This window comes from Neophocaena asiaeorientalis, unplaced genomic scaffold, assembly GCF_003031525.2.
Source record: "Neophocaena asiaeorientalis asiaeorientalis breed wild unplaced genomic scaffold, Neophocaena_asiaeorientalis_V1.1 scaffold395, whole genome shotgun sequence".
Classification (NCBI taxonomy): domain Eukaryota; kingdom Metazoa; phylum Chordata; class Mammalia; order Artiodactyla; family Phocoenidae; genus Neophocaena; species Neophocaena asiaeorientalis.
This window is the reverse complement of record NW_020172274.1, coordinates 532471-553967: the sequence shown is the minus strand read 5'-3', so window position 1 is coordinate 553967 and position 21497 is coordinate 532471. Positions and strand designations below refer to the sequence as shown.

Genomic DNA, 21497 nt, shown 5'->3' with positions numbered 1-21497 from the left:
CAAGTCAGAAGTGACTGGAAGGACATATTTAAAGTTATGAAGGAGAAAAACCTGCAACCAAGATTACTCTACCCAGCAAGGATCTCATTCAGATTTGATGGAGAAATTAAAACCTTTACAGACAAGCAAAAGCTGAGAGAGTTCAGCACCACCAAACCAGCTTTACAACAACTGCTAAAGGAAATTCTCCAGGCAGGAAGCACAAGCGAAGGAAAAGACCTACAATAACGAACCGAAAAAAATTAAGAAAATGTGAATAGGAACATACATATCGATAATTACCTTAAATGTAAATGGACTAAATGTAAAGAAATGAAATTGAGCTATTTGTAATGAGGTGGATAGACCTAGAGTCTGTCATACATAGTGAAGTAAGTCAGAAAGAGAAAGACAAATACCGTATGCTAACACATATATATGGAATTTAAGGAAAAAAATGTCATGAAGAACCTAGGGGTAAGACAGGAATAAAGACACAGACCTACTAGAGGATGGACTTGAGGATATTGGGAGGGGGAAGGGTAAGCTGTAACAAAGTGAGAGAGAGGCATGGACATATATACACTACCAAACGTAAGGTAGATAGCTAGTGGGAAGCAGCTGTATAGCACAGGGAGATCAGCTCGGTGCTTTGTGACCGCCTGGCGGGGTGGGATAGGGATGGTGGGAGGGAGGGAGACGCAAGAGGGACGAGATATGGGCACATATGTATATGTATAACTGATTCACTTTGTTATAAAGCAGAAACTAACACATCATTGTAAAGCAATTATACTCCAATAAAGATGTTAAAAAAAAAAATTCTCTGTTGACTTGTCTTACTCCCTCATGAGACTAAAGATAAATTGTTCCAGCCGTGTAGTAGGCGCTCAACAAATGTTTCTTACATGAATACGCTTATTTAATTCATGATAAGGGATATTTCTCAAACACCTGTTATGTGCCAGATACTGTTTTCTACGTGGAGATATAGCACTTTACAAGGAAGGCAAAACCCCTTCTTTCTTGGAGCTTATATTAAAATAAAGGAAGGAGACAATAAATAAGTGTATATTAAAGTTTCATGTGTGATAAGGTATGTGAAGAAAATCAAAGCAGAGTGAATGGGTGAATGAATGAAGAACTCGGATCTAGGAATCAGGCCATTCAAACTGCTGCCATAGAAGCCAATCTTACTGCTAACAATTCAAACTTGAAATTACATGGATTTATTTTTTAATTTGTATACATTTTACAAATATTTATTGATTGTCTTCTAGATGCCAGCCATTGCTCTAGGTCTGGGATACAGCAGGGAACAGAGCAATTATTTAGTTAGTTAGTTTTGGCTGCATTGGGTCTTCGTTCCTGCTTGCGGACTTTTCTCTAGTTGCAGTGATTGGGGGCTACTCTTCGTTGCGGTGTGCAGGCTTGTCATTGCGGTGGCTTCTCTTTGTTTCTGAGCACGGGCTGCAGGCACACGGGTTTCAGTAGTTGTGGCACGTGGGCTCAGCAGTTGTGGCTCGTGGGCTCTAGAGCACAGGCTCATTAGTTATGGTGCACGGGCTTAGTTGCTCCGCAGCATGTGGGATCTTCCCAGACCAGGGATCGAATCTGTGTCCCCTGCATTGGCAGGCGGATTCTTAACCACCGCGCCACCAGGGAAGTCCCCAAGAGCAATTTTTATTAGGAATTTTTTACTCCTGTCCTTGCAGAGCTTACATGTGAGTGTTAGCAAGTAAATATATAATATTACCAGAGGCTGGGAAGTGCTTTGAGGAAAATAAAGCAAATTAAAAGGCAAAGAAATTCTTGAGTGTAAACTAGACTAAGAGCAGGCAGACCTGGGTGTGAGACCTGGGAACCTCACTTATGGTTGTATGGCTTTAACCAAGGTTTTAATCTCCTCAGTTCTCCGATTCTTCATTTGTACAATTAATGCCTCTCTGAAAGTATCGTCATGCTACTCCAGCAGGATGATGGACTCTATAAAGTATTACGAATATCACTTTTAACTATTTTCTCATATACCTTGTCTTCTAAGATTGCCAGGAAAGTTAACTAGATCATTAGTGATCTAGTTATGATGATCTAGTTATGATGAAGAAGCACTCATTATATCTAAATGCAACATGAAATTATAGAATTTTCAGATTCTTGTAGTATGTTCGCATTATGTAACTATTTATATAATGTGACTTAATTAAGATGTTTTCAATCTTAGTATTTCTTAAAAGAGCTATCATTTCTGACCACTAACAGTATCTAGACTTCCTATATCATTCAGATTAAAGGTTTTTTGTTGCAATATGCATATATCCTTTGTCAAATTGACTTTAATTCCTGATTCTAGACATTAAACAAATTGTTCTTTTCATAATTTTATGATTTAAAAGAGCTCCTATCATTTTTAATTTAGATAAGCATAGTTCAAAGGAAGTTTAAATTCAAAGAGGCTGGGGTCCGAGCCTCCCGGATATCTGGGACAGGCCGGACAGGGATACCTGTTTTTTGTTGGTGACTAAAACAATGGGGAGGATTTGATCTGGTGGGACAGTTACCCAAAAGGTGACTTAAGTTTTCACTATGATCCCTCACTGGAGTTTTATACTATATATTATTATATACATATACAGATTACAATACAATTACATATACAAAGCTACATTTGTGTACGTAATGGGTAACATAAAGCATTTTAAAGTGTAATTTTGTACTATACGAGCCTTTCAGGAAACAGTATAAGCATACATAAAAAAAAACAATTCACAAGGATAGGCAGCATGTGACAACTGACATACAGGTGGCACAGACAATAGAGGATGGAAGGACTTCAGAGAAGGAAGGGTAGTTTACTAAATTCGACAATCAGGAAAGGCTTTGCAGATGGCTAGGGATTTGAGTTAAGGACATATGATTCAGAGATGGATGAAGAGGATGAAGACATTTCCAGGAAGGTATGCGAAAGGCCCTGAGATGGTACCCATGGAAGGATGTTTGAAATCAAAACAGTGTAGCAGTAACTGAGGGCAGATCTGAAGTAAAGGCTTTATACAGGAATATATTTGGAATAATTTAGGTGGAAAGAAAAGTCAGGAAAAATGTGGAAGGCCTTGAATGATTTCATCTCTGATACACTGTTGGTGGGAGTAGTAAATTTATACAACTTTCTAGTGAGCAGTTTGGCAGTATTTCTCAAAATGCATATAACCTTTGATTTAATAATCCCACTTCTAGGAATTTATTTTAAGGATATAATCAGAGAAGATCTCAAAAATATGCGTAAAAGGATGTTTACTGTAGCATTATTTATAATATAAAAATAAAACTAACTATCTCACATACCAAATTGGTAATAACAGTGTCTCCACCTATGGAATCCAATGCAACAATGCAAGCTGGTTTTTCAGGATTACTAAGGAGATGGAAAGACAATGTAAATATGAAGTGAAGAAAGCAAATCACAAAATGTCTTTATACAATATGATTCTGCAGGGGCAGAAAACTTTTCCCTTCTTCCCTTCCAGTTTCTTTGCCTGGCCTAATAATTAAATTGACATAAGATAGATTAACAGGAGAAAAACAAATTAAATTTCATAAGTACAGGAGCCCAATAAAATATGTAAGACTCAAAGAAGTGACCAAAGCAGGCAGCTTTTATACCTGCTTGACAAGGAAACAATAAATTTGTAAAGAATTGACAAGACAAAGGAGTTTGAGCCTGGAGTAGTAAATTAGTGAAGAAGTAACAAGGTTTGTTTATATAGCCGTCTCAGCCCTAAATTCCCTGTCTCTGGTGATAAGGATGCCTTCTAGCCTCCTGGTACCAGGAGGGTTCCTTTCACATAGGATATTTATTTGCTGCTTTCAGGGGTACAAAGGAGGGTCAGAGTGTTCTTGCACCAGCTGTTTCTTAGGTAACTTTAATCCAAAGTAATTGATACAACAAAATGGCATATTTGGGGGTAGCATATTCTACTTTCCTTCAATTCAAAATTTTTAAAGGTTGTATAAAGTGGGCAAGGAATACACCAAAATGTTAACTGTGGTAAATGGGTGGTTTTTTTTTTTTTTTAAAACAATCAATGTTTACCTGTCCTGTGCTCCAGCCCCTCAGGGCCAATCTGATAAACTGTGATAAGTGGTGGAGGACCCTCAGTGCAGTGCAGTATAGTGCGGACAGCTGCCTCTCCCAGGGACGATGGCTCTCTTACAAACAGAGGCTTCCTGAAACCAGTGCCTGAAGTCCAAGGCTCCGCGGAAGGCTTGCAGTGCAGACGTTTTAAAGGGAAGTAAGCTTTCAGTTTCTCAGATCACACCAAGTAAGAACAGGGGCTTTAGTTAGTGTTTACTTAGATGCCAGGCATTGTGCTAGTATTTCTCATAGATGGTCTCATTTAAACCCCCAACAGTCTAATAAGTTAGGTACCAGTATTCTCATTGTATATATGAAGAAACTGAGGTACAGAGAGGTTAAATAATTTCCTCAAGGACACACAGCTAACAAGAGATGGAACCAGGATCCAAATGTAGATAATGACTCCAGAGTCCATACTGACCACTACACTCACCCACCCATTTTAATGGAAGACAGAAAAAAAAAATCCATCCTATACATCTCCTCACCCTAGAGTCACCTGCTGTAATGTCCTTGGTGGTGGAGTTAGGCAGCATATGATCCAATAGAAAAATTCTGGATGGGGCCTGTGGGAGCCCTCTGGTACTGGGTCTGGCACCTACTAGCTTTGTAACTTTGGGCAAGTCATAATGCCTCCAAGCCTTGACTTTCGTACGCATATAAGGGAAATAATATTCCTTGACCTGCAGGCCTCCCAGGATGGCTATGAAGATCAAAGGAGACAAAACACATGAAAGTCCTGTGAAAACTATCTAGTGCCATACAAGTAAAAGGTATTATTAGTCATAATACTGGCATGGAACTCTCAGAGTGTTAAGATTGGACACCAGATTGCTCTGAGAAGCTCCTCCAAGGGTCAGTCTCAAGGAGTATACCATATGACAACACAGACATTTGCTCCAGCTGTGGCCTGACAATCGTGATGTGCTATTTGGAACAAAGCACCTGATTTGCACCACAGTGCAATGCACTGTGTAGTAACACCTACCCATGACTAATGGACAGAGGTGAGCTGAATGATGTCATCCACACAATCCAAGTCCTGGCCTGGAAAGCCATTCAGAGAACTTACTCTGACATTCAGGCCTAGTAAAGTCTTTCTTGATTCACAAGGCAGAACATAAGAGGCAAACAATTGATGGTGCCCACCACAGACCAGTCCCCTGCCTGTGCTAGGCCCCTTAAAAACATCTTCTCTAAGCCTCAGAGCATACCTGCTATTATCTGCATTTTACAGTTAAGAAAGTTGAGGCTCAGAGAGGTTAATGGGTTTGCCTACCAGAGAGCTAAAGGGATAAAGAGAAAATTAAGGTATACTGACACAATTTTGCTCCTCCATTTCTGTTCCAGTAAAGATATCTAAACTCTTTTTTGGTTCAGTCCCTCCAAAATGAAGATAATTAATAAATCAAATTATCTCCTGGGTTTCTCTTGACATGTTAGGTGAGTAAAACTGACATTTATCCAAAATATTTTATTATAATATATATCAATATTTTAAGACCAATGTATGGCTGCCAGACTCTTATAAAAATCATGTGAATTTAATAGAAAGTAGTTTTGTCTAACTTTTTTCTCAAATAACAGGGAAAGGCTTTTGATTTTTAACAGAGAAATGAAAGGAATATTTACAACAAATATGGCCCATTCTTAATGTCAGTAATAAACTCATGTAATTCTATAAGTTTCTTTAACACATAAACAAATTGCCCCCAAAATGAGCAGACAGTTCACAAAGGAAGAAATATAAATTTTTATCAAACATATGGAAGCTCACGAATAATGAAGTAAATTCAAAGTAAAACAATGATATCCCACATTTCATATGTTGAATAAAGTAGAGATTTTTAACTTTTTAATATTTAATGTTGGTTAAGTGTGCATTCTCATGAACTGCTGGTAGAACTGCATATCAGCACCTTTCTGGAAAATGACTTGGTAATGTGTATAAAGATCCTTCAACAATATGCTCTTTTTTTTTTAATTTTTTTAATTTTTTTTTTTTTTTTTTTTTTGGCTGCGTTGGGTCTTTGTTGCTGTGTGTGGTTTTCTCTAGTTGCGGCGAGTGGGGGCTACTCTTTTGCTGCGGTGAGCGGGCTTCTCATTGCAGTGGCTTCTCTTGTTGCCGAGCACGGGCTCTAGGTGCGCAGGCTTCAGTAGTTGTGGCACGTCGGCTCTACAGCACAGGCTCAGGAGTTGTGGCGCTCGGGCTTAGTTGCTCTGTGGCATGTGGGATCTTCCCGGACTAGGGCTGGAACCCGTGTCCCCTGCATTGGCAGGCAGATTCTTAACCACGGCTTCACCAGGGAAGTCCCCAATATGCTCTTTGACTATGGTAGATTAAATATGGCCACAAATTCCTTGTCACTTCCCCCGCCTCTGGAATCTGACCTGTGACTACTTTGACGGAGAGCGCATGGTGGAAGAGACTCTGTGCCAGTTCCAGGCCTAACCTTTAAGAGGACTGGCAGCTTCCACCTCCTCCCTCTCTGAACCCAGTGGAGATACCCACCTTGGAGAGGAACTGAGGCCCCAGCCAACAGCCAGCACCAACTTGTCAGTCATGTGAAAGTTACCTCGGAAGTGGATCCTCTAGACCCAGCCAAGCCACTCCAGCCAGCTAACAAGTGGAGCAAAGACAAATTGTCCCCAAATTGCAAGCAAATGAATGATTGCTGTTTTAAGTTTTAAGTGACTAGGTTTTAAGTTTGCAGGACATGTTACACAGAATATTGACCTGATATTGATCCAATAATTTTGCTTCTAGAAATGTATCCTCAGGCACTAATCAGGAATGCAGACAAAGGCTTACACCCAAACATTTCTTGCAGAGAAGTTTCAAAGAATGTTAATGGCTAAATTAGGAAAAATGATCATGTAGGTCACAGTATAACCAGTATGAAACTAATTCAAATGTTAGCAATATAGTAGAGTACTTATGATAGACTTTTAGGTGGAAAAAGTCATAAAAATAACTATGAATATAAAAAGGAAAAAAATTAAAAGTTAATAGTGGTTATTTCTGGGCAATAGAATAATGAGTGATTTTATTCTGACCTTCACATTTTGGTGATAATTGCACAAAATAGAAAAAATAAATCTTAAAAATGAGAAAACTATCAACTTGTAAAGTCTGTCCATAGATAAACAAATAAATAAAGCTCCCTTTTAACTATAGCTTCAAACTTTTTCATAAAACCATTTTACCAAGGCATTCAGCAATATTGATGTTGAATCATCTGCTATTTCTCATAATTGACAGGCTGATAGGCAGTTACATTGCAATTTTAAAAGTCAGCAGGAGGAATAAAGACGCAGACGTAGAGAATTGACTTGAGGACAAAGGGAGGGGGAAGGGTAAGCTGGGACGAAATGAGAGAGTGGCATGGACATATATACACTACCAAATGTAAAATAGATAGCTAGTGGGAAGCAGCCACATAGCACAGGGAGGTCAGCTCGGTGCCTTGTGACCACCTAGAGGGGTGGGATAGGGAGGATGGGAGGGAGATGCAAGACCGGGGAGACATGGGGATATATGTTTATGTATAGCTCATTCACTTTGTTATACAGCAGAAACTAACACACCATTGTAAAGCAATTATACTCCAATAAAGATGTTAAAAATAAATAAATAAAAGTCAGCAGGAGACAGACTTATTAGCAAAGGGCTTTGATAATCCATAAACTGGATGTAAAAAATCCTGAATAATTAAGCAGTTTTAATGATGTGGCAGAAAGTAAAATAACTGAAGAAAAAGCTTCAAAAAATCAGATGAACATCATTGAAAATCTGTTACCTGCCAGGAAAGTTCCTAGAGCCGTGCCACTTAATCCTCTGAACAGCCTTGTGAGGTAGGTGTTATTCCCATTGTACAGATGAGGACGTGGTGGCCTTGATGGAACTTCCTACAGCCTCCAAATGCAGAGCCGAGAGTTGGGTTCAACACACATGTTTTTTCCACAGTACCGGGCCATTCCACTCCAAGGTCAGGGTTCAACATTCTTACAGGACGAAAAAAAAATTATTAAACATATAAGCTTTTTGAAAAAGCCTTTCTTTCATTCTAACACAATTCATTAAAATATATTTAACTGAACTTTGTGAGCTTCTTTTGCAGGATCATTTTCTTCTTGCATAACTTGAAGTAATCCTTAAAAAGTCAATGCCAATTCTGTAAGAAGCCTAGACTATTCTTGAGCAATTAGAAGGTGCTGCGGGAAGGAGGACAGGCTGACAAAGCAGAGGTACTTGTCCTCTCTCTCACAGCATCTCTGAGAAACCCTATCTTTAGCGTGACTGAGTCTTTTAGTAAGTTGGAACCTGGCTGTGCTCGTTGGTTTTATTCACTCTTCATACCTGTTTTATTCTGTTTCCAATAGGCCATATCCATTTTGGGAGCCAAGATGGGAGGGATCAGTACCACAGAGAAGCCCCACAGGGCATCTGGCAGGATAATGTGGAGAGCCAGACTTCAACCAAGCCCAGGGGTTTTTGTTTGTTTTTAAAGACAGTGGTTTGTTTTTAAAGACAGTAGTTTGTTCTGTTTGTTGTTAAAGAAGAGTAACTAAAGATAATAACAGCTAAGATTTCCATAGTGTTTATATGCATCAGCTCTGTGCTGTGTACCTTGTTTGTGAACATTATCCTACTTAATCCTCACAACTCTAGGAGGTAGACACTATTTTTACCTTCATTTTACAGATGAAGATGTGAGGTCTCAGACCCCAGATAGGTGGTGGTCAGGGTATGAATTGTTTGTCCCATCTCAGTCCATGCTCCTAACTGCCACATGAACTGTAGTAGTCAGGCTGGAGTTTCAAAGAGAAGCCTGCTTCTGTCCCTTTCTGTCAGTTCCTGCGGGAGCCCCGAGTATGAGCAAAAGGAGAAGGGCCATAGCCAGGAGAATGGAGAAATGGGAATCCTAGTCGCACAAGGCCAAGCTGGAGGGTGGCTCTTCCCAGAGCCACCTAGTTCCAAACTTCTAAGGACTCTGAGTCTTCTTTTTAAATGTACTTCTATTCATTCATCATTCCCTATATCTAAAGGGATATAAGGGAGTTTACAATGACAGACAAAATATAACAACATGAAGTAAGAAAGAAAAAGAAATGAGTGGTAAGTATTCAATGGCCGACATAAAATCATGATCAGTAATCATCACAGATCACAGTGTTCGGTAGATTGAAATAAACCAGTGGCTCAAGACAAGCACAACTAATGCCAATATTAAGATCAGTAAAGTATTTCCTCCTGAAAGCAAAGGGGCACAGTGCAGTGTGATGAGCAGTGCCCTCTGCATCTCCAAATGATTAAACACCAGGCAGCAAAGCGCAGTGCTTGAGCACACAGACTCTGGAGCCAGACTGCCTGGGTTCCACCACTTTCTAGCTGAGTAATCTTGGGCAAGTTATTTAAGCTGTTTGTGCCTCAGTTTCTTCATCTATAAATCGGGACTGGGGAAATATGGAAGACTGAATGAGATAATGGATATAAAGCCTTCAGAACAGTGTGGGACATGCAGGAAGCACTGTGTCTGTGTGCTGTTATCATCAGCCTGGTTTGGAATATAATAGACACTTCCTACCTCAGGACCCCTGTCCTCACTGGTCCCTCTGCCTGGGACAAATTTTGCCCCCATTATACAGATGGCTCACTCCTTTCTCTCCTTCAAACCTTTGCTCTAATGTCACTTTCTCAGTGAGGCCTTTCCAGACAACACTATTTAAAACTGAAATGCTTTCCCTACTTGTCTCCATCAGACCAGCAAGCTACATCTCCTTCCCCAATTCAATTCTCTCCTTCTCATGAGCTCTTCTCATGCTCAGATAACCAATTACTTCATTTCCTCTGTTTTTTGTCTATCTTCCATCACTAAATGAGGGCAGGTTTCTGTTTTATTCACTGAACAATTACCAACACCTACAACAGAGCATGACAGAGAACAGACACCCAATAAACCCATGATGAACGAACTAACCAACACATTCATCATTGTACAACTGCAGGGTCCTTTTGAAACACCTGTAAGGGCAAGTCAGTCAGTCAAAAAGAGAACCTGTAAATTGTCTGGACTTTTCAATCTTCTGATAATAATTTGAGAAAGACTTTGAAAGGCTTACAAAATTTTATAGTGACAAAGGTTACTCCACTGAAATTTTAGGTGATGTGTACTGTTTTATACTCTTGGAGTGAGTTTAGAATTAGTGACTAAGAGTCACTTCCAGCAGAGGAACAGCTAGAGGGAATTGTCAAAATGCAGAGTAAGAATAAAGCATTACTGGAATTAAGTCATCACTCTGTCAGTTCTTAATGGAGCCAGTCCAAATAAATCATAGGTTTTACTATCCAGTTCTCTCCTGACAGCAAAGCAAGGACAGGAAAGCTGGTTATTAATGAGACATCTTATTTCATAACTCAGAGGAACTCAAAATTCTGAATTTCCTAAGACAAAGGCAAGTGTTGAGTGCAGAACCTGGGGAGAGACATCAAGACATATGGGGCTCCCACTTAGTACTAAGACTTACATGACTGAACAGGCCTAAGTGGTGACTGGCCGTCTTTCAGTCACTGAAGGGCAATCTAGCAGAACGGAAAACATGCCACAGAAAGGGCAACAGAAGGCAACAAGATGAGTCAAGCTCCAGGTGAAGCTGGGAAACTCTCCCAGTCCCAAAGGCAGATTGATCCATGTCATCCACATGTGTTAGAAAGCCAACCTCAAAGGAGCAGCCATTTCTATACACCACTCTTTGGTCAAACAGAAGAGTTTGGGGGTACTCTTAACTTTCCGATGGCTGAAGTACGAGAGCCAGGAATACTTCCATGAGATATTCTTCATAAGGTTTTCAGAAAAATAAAGTTGATTGACGAGGCTGCAATTCTGGCCATTCTGCTGTTGTCCTTACCTGTTGTCATGGAAATTGTGGCCTGAACACAGATCTCACTGAGGTTCCCAACTGAGAGAACTGTGCGGCATGGATTGCTGGCTGTGAATGAGGCTGTGCTTGTCTCTTGTTACCCTTTTTGGTTTAAAGTCTGTTTTGTCTGATATAAGTATAATATACCCCTGCTCTCTTTTCTTTTCCACTTGCATGAAATGTTTTTTTTCCATCTCTTCACTTTGAGCCTATGTGTGTCCTTAAGGCTGAAGTGAGTCTCTTATAGGCAGCATATAGTTGGGTCTTGTTTTTTAATCTATCCAGCCCCTCTGCCTTTTGATTGTTGAATTCAATCCATTTACATTTAGAGTAATTATTGACAATTAAGGACATACTAATGTCATCTTATTAATTGCTTTCTGGATGTTTTGTAGTTCCATTGTTCCCTTTTTCCTCTCTTTCTGCCTAACTTTGTGAATTGGTGATTTTCCATGGTGGTATACTCTGATTCCCCTCTCTTTATTTTTTGTGAATCTACTAAAGGTTTTTGCTTTTGGGGTTACCATGAGGCTTACATAAAACATCTTATAGCTAAAACAGTCCATTTTAAGTTGATAGCAACTTAACTCCAATCACATGTAAAAGCTCCACCCTTTTACTCCTCCCCCTTTTTTGTTTTTGATGTCACAATTACCTCTTTTTGTATTGTGTATTTGTTAACAAATTAAGGTACCTATAGTTATTTTTAATACTCTTGTTCTTTAACTTTTACACTACACTTAAGTGGCTAACACACCATCATATTACAGGTATTAGAGTATTCTGAATTTAACTATAAACTTACCTTTACCAGTATATTCTATACTTTCTTATTTTATTGAATTATAATTGACATACAATATTATGTTAGTTTCAGGTGTACAACATAGTGATTTGATGTTTAAATGATTATTACCATGATAAGTCTAGTTACCATCTGTCACCATACAGAGTTATTATAATATTATTGACTATATTCTCTATGTTGTATATTATATCCCTATGATTTATTTATTTTCTAGCTGGAAGTGTGTACCTATTAATCTCCTTCACTTACTTCACTCCTCTTCCCCACCTGCTTCCCTCTGGCAGCCATCAGTTTGTTCTCTGTATCTATGAGCCTTTTTTTTTTTTTTTGGCTATGCCACATGGCTTGCAGCATCTCGGTTCCCCAACCAGGGATTGCACCCGGGCCACAGCAGTGAAAGCCCAGAATCCTAACCACTAGGCTACCAGGGAACTCCCTCTATGAGTCTTTTTTGTTTTGCTTTGTTTGTTCATTTGTGCTGTTTTTTAAATTCTACATATGAGTGAAATTATATGGTATTTGTCTTTGTCTTACTTCACTTAGCATAATACCCTCTAGGTCCAACCATGTTGTCACAAATGGCAAGATTTCATTCTTTCTTATGGCAGAGTATATATAGATAGGTATATACCTATATATGAATATTGCTCATTAATAGACATATGGATATATATATACCACATCTTCTTTTTCCATTCATCTATCAGTGAGAGTTTAGGTTGCTTCCATGTCTAGGCTGTTGTAAATAATGCCATAATGAACATAGAAGTTTATATAATTTTTTTAATTAGTGTTTTCATTTTCTGCAGATAAATACCCAGGAGTAGAATTGCTGGATTGTATGGTAGCAGGTATATTGTATGGTATGAATTTTTTGAGGACTCTCCATACAGTTTCCCATAGCGGCTGCACCAAATGTGTTTGTTGGCCATCTGCATGTCTTCTTTGGAAAAATGTTTATTCAGATCCTCTGCCCATTTTTAAAATTGTATTGTCTGTTTTTTTGATGTTGAGTTTTTTATATATTTCAGATACATATCAAATACATCATTTGCTAGTATCTTCTCCCATTCCATAGGTTGCCTTTTCATTTTGTTGATAGTTTCCTTACTATTACTGTAGCTTTGTAGCATGGTTTGAAATCAAGGAGGGTGATACCTCCAGCTTTGTTCTTCCTCAAGATATATTTGTCTGTTCAGGGCCTTTCATGTTTCCATATAAATTTTAGAATTGTTTGTTCTAATTCTGTGAAATGTGCCACTGGTATTTTGATAGGGATTACACTGAATCTGTAGATTGCCTTGGGTAGTATGGTAATTTTAACAATATTAATTCTTCCAATCCAGGAGCATGGGTTATCTTTCCATTTGTTTGTGTCATCTTCAATTTCTTTCATCAGTGTCTTACAGTTTTTTTGAGTATAGGCCTTTTATCTCCTTGGTTAGATTTATTACTAGGTATTTTATTCTTTTTGATGCAATTGTAAATGGGATTGTTCTCTTAATTTCTCTTTCTGATAGTGTTGTTAGTGCATAGAAATGCAACAGATTTCTGTATATTAATTTCATATCTTACAACTTTACTGAATACCTTGATGAGTTCTAATATCTTTGTGATGGCATCTTTAGGATTTTCTATGTATAGTATCATGTCATCTGCAAGCAGTGACAGTTTTATTTATTCCTTTCCAATTTGGATGTCCTTTCTTTCTTTTTCTCATCTGATCGCTGTGACTAGGACTTCCAATACTATGTTGAATAAAAGCGGCTAGAGTGGAATCTTTGCCTTGTTCCTGATTTTAGAAGAAATGCTTTCAGATTTTCACCTTTGAGTATGATGTTAGCTGTGGGTTTGTCAGATATGGCCTTTATTATGTTGAGGTATGTTCTCTCTATACCCACTTTGTTCAAAGTTTTTATCATAAATGGATGTTGAATTTTGTCAGAAGCTTTTTCTGCATCTATTGAGATAATCATAAGGTTTTATTCTTCAGTTTGTTAATGTGGTGTATCATATTTATTGATTTGCAGATATTAAACCATCCTTGCATCTCTGGGATAAACCCCACTTGATCATGGTTTATGATCCTTTTAATGTATGGTCAACTTCAGTTTGCTAGTATTTTGTTGAGAATTTTTGCATCTATGACCGTCAGTGATATTGACCTGTAATTTTATTCTTTTATAGTGTCTTTGTCTAGTTTTGGTATCTGGGTGATGCTGGTCTTGTAAAATAAGTCTGGAAGCATTCCTTCCTCTGCAAGTTTTTGGAATAATTTGAGAAGGATAGATGTTAACTCTTTTTTAAATGTTTGGTAGAATTCACCCGTGAAGCAATCTAGTCCTGGACTTTTTTTTGTTGGGAGTTCTCACTGCGGTTTTGATTTGCATTTCCCTGATGATTAGTAATGTTGAGCATCTTTTTATGTGTTTGTTAACCATCTGTATGTCTTCTTTGGAAAAATATCTCTTCAGCTCCTCTGCCCATTTTTTAATCAGGTTGTTTCTTTTTTAGATATTGAGCTGTCTGAGCTCTTTATATATTTTGGATATCAACCCCTTACCAGATACATCATTTGCAAGTATCTTCTCCCATTCAGTCAGCTGCCTTTTCATTTTATTGATGGTTTCCTTCACTGTGCAAAAGCTTTTTAGCTTGATGTAGTCCCACTTGTTTATTTTTGCTGTTCTTACACTTGCCTGTGGAGACATGCAAAAAAAAAAAAAATTGCTAAAACTGACGTCAAAGAGCTTATTGCCTTTGTTTTCTTCTAGGATTTTTGGTTTCAGGTCTTACATTTAAGTCTTTAATCTATTTTGAGTTTATTTTTTATATCATTTAAGAGTGTGTTGTATATTTTTTAGGTTACTAATTAGCATCCTTACATTTCTGCTGGAAGAACGCCTTTCAGCATTTCTTGTAAGGTATTTTTAGTAGTGTTGAACTCTCTCAGTTTTTGCTTTTCTGGGAAAGTCATTATCTCTCCTTCATTTCTAAAATATAACTTTGCCAGATACAGTATTCTTGGTTGGCAGTGTTTTTTCTCTTAGCACTTTGAACATATCATCCCACTCTCTTCTGATGTAAGGTTTACACTGAGAAATCCACTGGTAGCCTTATGGGGGTTCCCTTGTAATTTCCAAGCTTCTTTTCTCTTACTGCTTTTAAGATTCTCCCTTTGTCTTTAAATTTTAACAGTTTTAGTATAATGTGTCTTGAAGAGAATTTCTTAAAGCTGAGTTTGTTTGGTGACCTATGAAATCCATAAACTTGGATATCCAAATCTCTGTCCAAATTTGAGAAGTTCTAGGCTGTTATTTCCTTAAATAAGCTTTCTGCCCCTTTCTCTTCCTCTCTTGCTATTGGAACGCCAATAATTCACAAAGTATTTTTTTCATGGTATCCCATAAATCACATAGGCTTCCTTCATTCTTTTTCATTCTTTTTCCTTTGTTCTCTGACTGGATACCTTCAAAGTTCCTATCTTCTAACTCATAGATTTTTCCTTTGGCTTGATCCATTCTGATGTTGATGCTCTCCATTTCATTTTTCATTTCATTCCTTGTATTCTTCAGCTCCAGAATTTTTATTCACTTCTTTATGATTTCTGTCTCTTTGTTAAACTTTTCATTTTATGTATTGTTTTCCTGATTTTTTTGAACTGTATTTTCTTATAGCTCATTAAGTTTCCTTAAAACAACTATTTTGAAATCTTTATCATGTAAAGTACAGATTTTCATGCCTTTGAGATCAGTTACTGGAAAATAATTATAATCCTTTGGTGATGTCCTGTTCCCTAGATTTTTTTCATGTCCTTGAAGTTTTGTGTTGCCATCTTCTCATTTGAAGTAACAGTCTCTTCCTTTAGTCTTTATTAACCTCCTTTGAGAAAGAAATACCTTCCACCAGCCCTGCTAGTTATTCTGAGGCTTTCTACCTGCTCCATGCTTCTTGCTCCCTCTTGTGGAAGAATTCCTAATTTATAGGCATACATTGAAGATATCGCAGATTCAGTTCTAAACCACCACAATAAAGTGAATACCGCAATAAAGTCACATGATGTTTTTGGTTTCCCAATGCATATAAAAGTTATGTCTACACTATACTGTAGTCTAGTAAGTGTCCAATAGCATTATGTCTAAAAAATGTACATATCTTAATTTAAAAAAACTTTGTTGCCAAAAAATACTAACCATCATCTGAGGCTTCAGCAAGTTGCAATTTTTTTTGCTGGTGGAGGGTCTTGTCTCGATGTTAATGGCTGCTGACTCGTCAGGCAGGTGGTTGCTGAAGTGTGGGGTGACTGTGGCGATTTCCTAAAATAAGACAGGAATGAAGTTTGCCACATCAATTCCTGCTTTTACAAATGATTCTCTGTAGCACACAATGCTGTTTGACAGCATTTTACCCACAATAGAACTTTTTCTAAAATTGGAATCAATCCTCTCAAACCCTGCCGCTGCTTTATCAACTAAGTCTATGTAATATATGTAATATTCTAAATCCTTTGTTGTCGTTTCAACAATCGATTAAGTTCACTATCTTATATGGGCACAGTTTGTGGCACCCCAAAACAATTACAATAGTAACATCAAAGATCACTGATCATAGATCACCATGACAAATATAATTATAATGAAAAAGTTTGAAATATTGTGAGAATTACCAAAATGTGACACAGAGACACAAAGTGAGCAAATGTGGTTGGAAAAATGGCACCAATAGACTTGCTCAACACAGGGTTGCCACAAACCTTCAATTTATAAAGAACACAATAACCTGCAAATTGCAGTAAAGCCATGCACAATAAAATAAGATATATATACACTACCAAACATAAAATAGCTAGTGGGAAGCAGCCACATAGCACAGGGAGATCAGCTCAGTGCTTTGTGTCCACCTAGAGGGGTGGGGTAGGGAGGGTGGGAGAGAGACGCAAGAGGGAGGAGATATGGGGATATGTGTATATGTATAGCTGACTCACTTTGTTATAAAGCAGAAACTAACACACCATTGTAAAGCAATTACACTCCAATAAAGATGTTTAAAAAAAAAAGATATGCCTGTATACCTTCTCTTGATTTTGCAACAAACCAGGCTGAGTACTGATGGCCTCCTTTTTGTTTTTACAGAAGTAGCACTAAAACTCAAGTTTGTAGGTTCTCCCTGGTCCGCAGATTCAGGTCGATTTTCTGTACATGCTCACTAGCCATTTGCCAAAGCTCACTCTTGCTGCCACCAGTGGGAGCATGCACAGGGAGCCACCACAGTAGGCCGGGGGTGGGGGGGGGAATGAAGCACACAGAACACTGGGGGTACCCATAGGCCAGTTGGGGGGATCTGCTGGCAAGGTGCCCCCAGCAGCTCATGGGCAAGCTTCTTGATGGAGTCTGTGACACAGGAGAATCTGTGTCCCTTTGACGCCCTCCAAGAGTCCAATCTGGTGCCCTCCCAGTCTTCCCCTGCACCTGGCCAGTCATGCAACTCACAACTCAGTACCCTGGATGGGTGAGAGAAATGAGCCTCTTTGAGCGTGTCCCACACAATGGGGAATCCAGGTGCTCATTCACACACTCTCATTTCCCCCACTGGAGAAATCACAGGCTGAGAAGATCTGTCTTGGCCCTAAGCAGTGCCGTCTTGGGGATGGGGTGATGCAGGTAGTCAAATTGTTCCTCTTACCCACTCCATTGCATCCAAACTCATATGTTTTTGTTTCAGTGGTGTGCTAGGATTTTTCCACTGGAAATTTTGACTTCCCCAAAGGCTCTCTTGCTCATGGATGACTAAGACAGTGTTTTCCAGGGGCTCCTGGACTGTAGCCAAGAGGGACTGGAGCCGGTTCACAGGTCATTGCAGGGTCCAGAGCCAGGACCAAGGTCCAGTTGCCTATTATCTGTCACATGAGTGGGCAAGACTCTTCCTGGACCCCTTGACCTATGGGGCTGGATCCCACAGCTCCCACAAAGGCACTTTTGTCCCTGGATGGATGCCAAATTGTTGTTGTTGGGGGAGGGCCACAAATGAGTGATGTCGTATTCAGCCATATGGCTGACATCACTCCCCAAACAGCTCAGCCCTGTATCTTTCAGCAAACTGAGAAATTCATGAATGGAAAAATGTGGACATCCCAGCTTTATTTACCACAAAATTCTTGGATCCATCAACTACCTAACTCTTAACCTCCAGCTCCATTCCTATAATTCCCAGATTTATTCCTGTCCAATATTGCCTCTAAACTTTGAACATTGTCCCCCACTGTCCATCCCATGCTTGTCCTTTGGATCTGAAATGGACTTGGCTTCTCTGATTTGACCCCCTCCTTATTTCCTGGCTCATCCATCCTGAGTATCTACTCCCAGGAGATCAAGCCTAGGCTCCCAGACCAAACTAGTCATTATCCAGATGCTTATCTGACATCTGCTTGGGAAGAAGTGGGAAACAGTATGTGATGGTTGGACATGCTACAATAATCATGAGTATAGTCAGGAGGGCACAATTCTGCCATGCTGTCTGCTTCTTCTACCACCACCAGCAGCAGCACTTTTCCATGTCCTGGGTGTGTGAGAAGGAGTGGTCTGGCTCAGCTCACCACCACCAGAAGCAACAACTGATTTATCACTAAACTGAGAGACCAAGGCATGAAAGTAGAGAAGACTATAAGCTCCCTAGAGGTAAGAATTATGTGTGTCTTATTCATAATTGCCTCTTCAGGGCATGCCTGTGTCTAATATGTGAGTAGGTTCTCAACAAATTTGTTGAAATAATTAATTAGGAAAAGAGTGGTACTGTCTTTGATCTCCATCTTATTGTCCTTTAAAGGAATTTAAGTCAATAAACATGTATTGTTCCAATCACAGTGCAAGGCCTTGCAAATATATGAATAGATGAAATGAGTTACATGTAATCTTTTCTCTCAGGAAGTTTACAGCTCCCTTTAAGCATAAAGGCAGACACATTAAATTTAGACGCCTGTGTGTTGTTTCACTAGAGTTACAGATAAATAACTACGAGCACAGATAGCACTTTATGGAGTAATTTATTCTGTTAAAGTTGGAAGCCTACGGGGGGAAAAAAGTGACATTTGAGCTGGGCCTTGAAATAGGAAGCAGTACCTCAGGGGAACTTATAATGACAAGAATGAAATTGACCACACAGTGAGAACTCTGTGAAGAACAGCCCAGCCTGAGACCAGAGTGAGTTCAGGGCTGCTAGTGCCCCTCTGGCAGACAGAGCTAACTGTTTGACAGAAGTCTCTATCACAGGAAGCCTAGGACGTACTGGAGATGTCCTAGAAGAACCCTGAGAACATATATTGGGAACTTATGACAACCACAGCTCTCCACCAAGATCAGCCAGTGGTCCATGCAGCTCAGCCTGGAAGATGCCTCAGGACTCTGGTCAGTTCTAAGGCTCCCTCAGAGGGTTTCTGGGTTCTTCTGGGCAGGCCCTGCAGATCCAAGTCTGACGAGGTGGGTCAGAGCCAAGATGGAGAAGTCTGGGACTCAAGAGACGACCTGGAACCACTCGAGCCTCTAAGAGTATAGCTAGCTTTCTGTGCTCACCCCCAGCAGGAATCTCCTGTGCAATTTCCCCAGCTCCTGAGGTCATCAAAACACAGAGCCTCCCTGAAGACTCAGACTAGTCTGAATATATGGGTGTAGACATAAAATGGGGGATACTCTTTTACCTGCAGTCAACGGTAGGAAATAGGCTGGAGCCCAGATACTGAAGCCCATGCGGGAAGAAAAAGTCCATGATCCGTAAAAATGATGTGGGGATGTATTAAAACCAGAAGTTTGTCTCTCTTGACTATTTAGAAGACAAAATAGCAACTTCACTGAGCAAGAAGCTAGTTACACAAAATTAGAAGTGAGACCCCTAGTAGCACTGAATGCAGGTGACCTAAAGACCCTAAAGAAACACCCCAGGATGAATCAGGATATTCATATATTCCCCTCAAACGTCATCAGGGCTCCAGCTGCAGCACTGCTACTTATTGTTTGCCTGATGTTTCTGTTACTTAAATAAGTGTTATCAATAGAATGTTATAACAGAAAAGAATACATTTGCTAAGGAAAAATGAGCCTCACTGAAATTATTTGCATTATGAACTAGATTAACGAGTAATGACAATATCTTAATTGGTACAGAGTTTCAGTTTTTAAGATACTTTCCCACTCATCATTGTATATGGTGCTAATAATCCCTGATGAAGTAGGCAAGTAAGACACTAACAGAGAGGTTAACTGCACCTCCCATGGTTCCACAGTAAAACAGGAGGCAAGCCCAAGGCAGCTAATTCCCAATTCTGTGGTTTCCTAATCCTGGCCAAATATGGCCACCAGGAATACCACTGTGATCTACTCATTTTATTTAGCCATTTCCAGATTTCATCAGTCAGATGCTTTCCATGTGAGTTGCTCAGGTGACGAATTGCTCTGTAGCTGACTGTTCAGCATTCAAAGCACCTTAGTTCTTAATACCTATTACATACTTTACGAAAAGTGTTCATAGTAGTGTTTGAAACAAAATAATTCTCATCTATCTTTTCTTTATGATGCATGTTACCTTTGGCATGTAGTAAAAGGAATGTAAAACTAGCTTTATATCAGGCTTTTAAATATCTAAAATCACAATTTGGATAACTATTTTAAGGTAGATAAGATGTGCTGCCAAGTTCTGAGGAAAATTTCATCACAACTGAGACTTTAAAGTCTCCACATATTCCCTTTATTTTGTTTTTAATTAATAATTAATTTATTTATTTATGGCTGCATCGGGTCTCCGTTGCTGCATGCAAGCTTTCTCTAGTTGCGGCGAGCGGGGGTTACTCTTCGTTGTGGTGCGTGGGCTCCTTACTGTAGTAGCTTCTCTTGTTGCGGAGCATGGGTTCTAGGCATGTGGGCTTCAGTAGTTGTGGCTAGCAGGCTCCAGAGCTCAGGCTCAGTAGTTGTGGCACACAGGCGTCACTGCTCCCCGGCATGTGGGATCTTCCCGGACCAGGTCTTGAACCCATGTCCCCTGCATTGGCAGGTGGATTCTTAACCACTGTGCCACCAGGGAAGCCCCTCCCTTATTTTAAACTCTGAATTCAGGAACCAGGAAGGATGCCAGTGAAGTCTTTTACCTGTTTGCCATTGTATGGGAAGTGCCCAGGGCCCAACCCTGAGCAAGCAGGCACTCCCTCGGTACACACCCACTGGTCCCCCGTCTTTCCCAGGCTGGTCCACTGCACCTCACCTCTAGTCACCCACATGCTCACCACCACCTCAAGACAGGATATGCACCTGCTTCCCCATCCAGTGTTCCACTTGTAGATTTGCCTTGTCTGAGTTCCAGCTCTGGTCTCTCTTATTAATTAGCACAAGCTTGAAAAAGAGCATTGGCCCACATGTTGGATGGGTAATACATTTACACCAAACTCACAGAGGGACAAATAGACAGTCCAGTAAAAAAGCTTAATAAAACTTGACAGCAAGCATCAAATAAAAATGTCCTGCTCCTCATTTTAAATCTATTTTTGCTGATATTTGCTGTTGAAATTACTCAGATTGCAGCTATAAACAAAGCCAAAGGACAGAGGAAGGAAACAGGGAAGGAAGGAAGGAAGGAAGGAAGGGAGGGAGGGAAGGAGGGAGGGAGGGAGGG

At 39.6% G+C, this 21497-nt stretch overlaps 1 protein-coding gene across 1 annotated transcript in view; it reads right to left on the bottom strand.

Moving 5' to 3' along the window:
* Positions 1-6690: 6690 nt before the first annotated feature.
* NMD3 (NMD3 ribosome export adaptor) overlaps positions 6691-21497 on the bottom strand; it is a 75584-nt gene continuing 60777 nt past the window's right edge. Inside the window, exons 17-19 of the mRNA XM_024763637.1 lie at positions 16040-16162; positions 7918-8122; positions 6691-6737 (exon numbers count right to left, since the gene is read on the bottom strand). Of these exons, the coding sequence (XP_024619405.1) occupies positions 16119-16162 (44 nt within the window). The 3' untranslated portion in view covers positions 6691-6737; positions 7918-8122; positions 16040-16118. The remainder of the gene's footprint in view (positions 6738-7917; positions 8123-16039; positions 16163-21497) is intronic.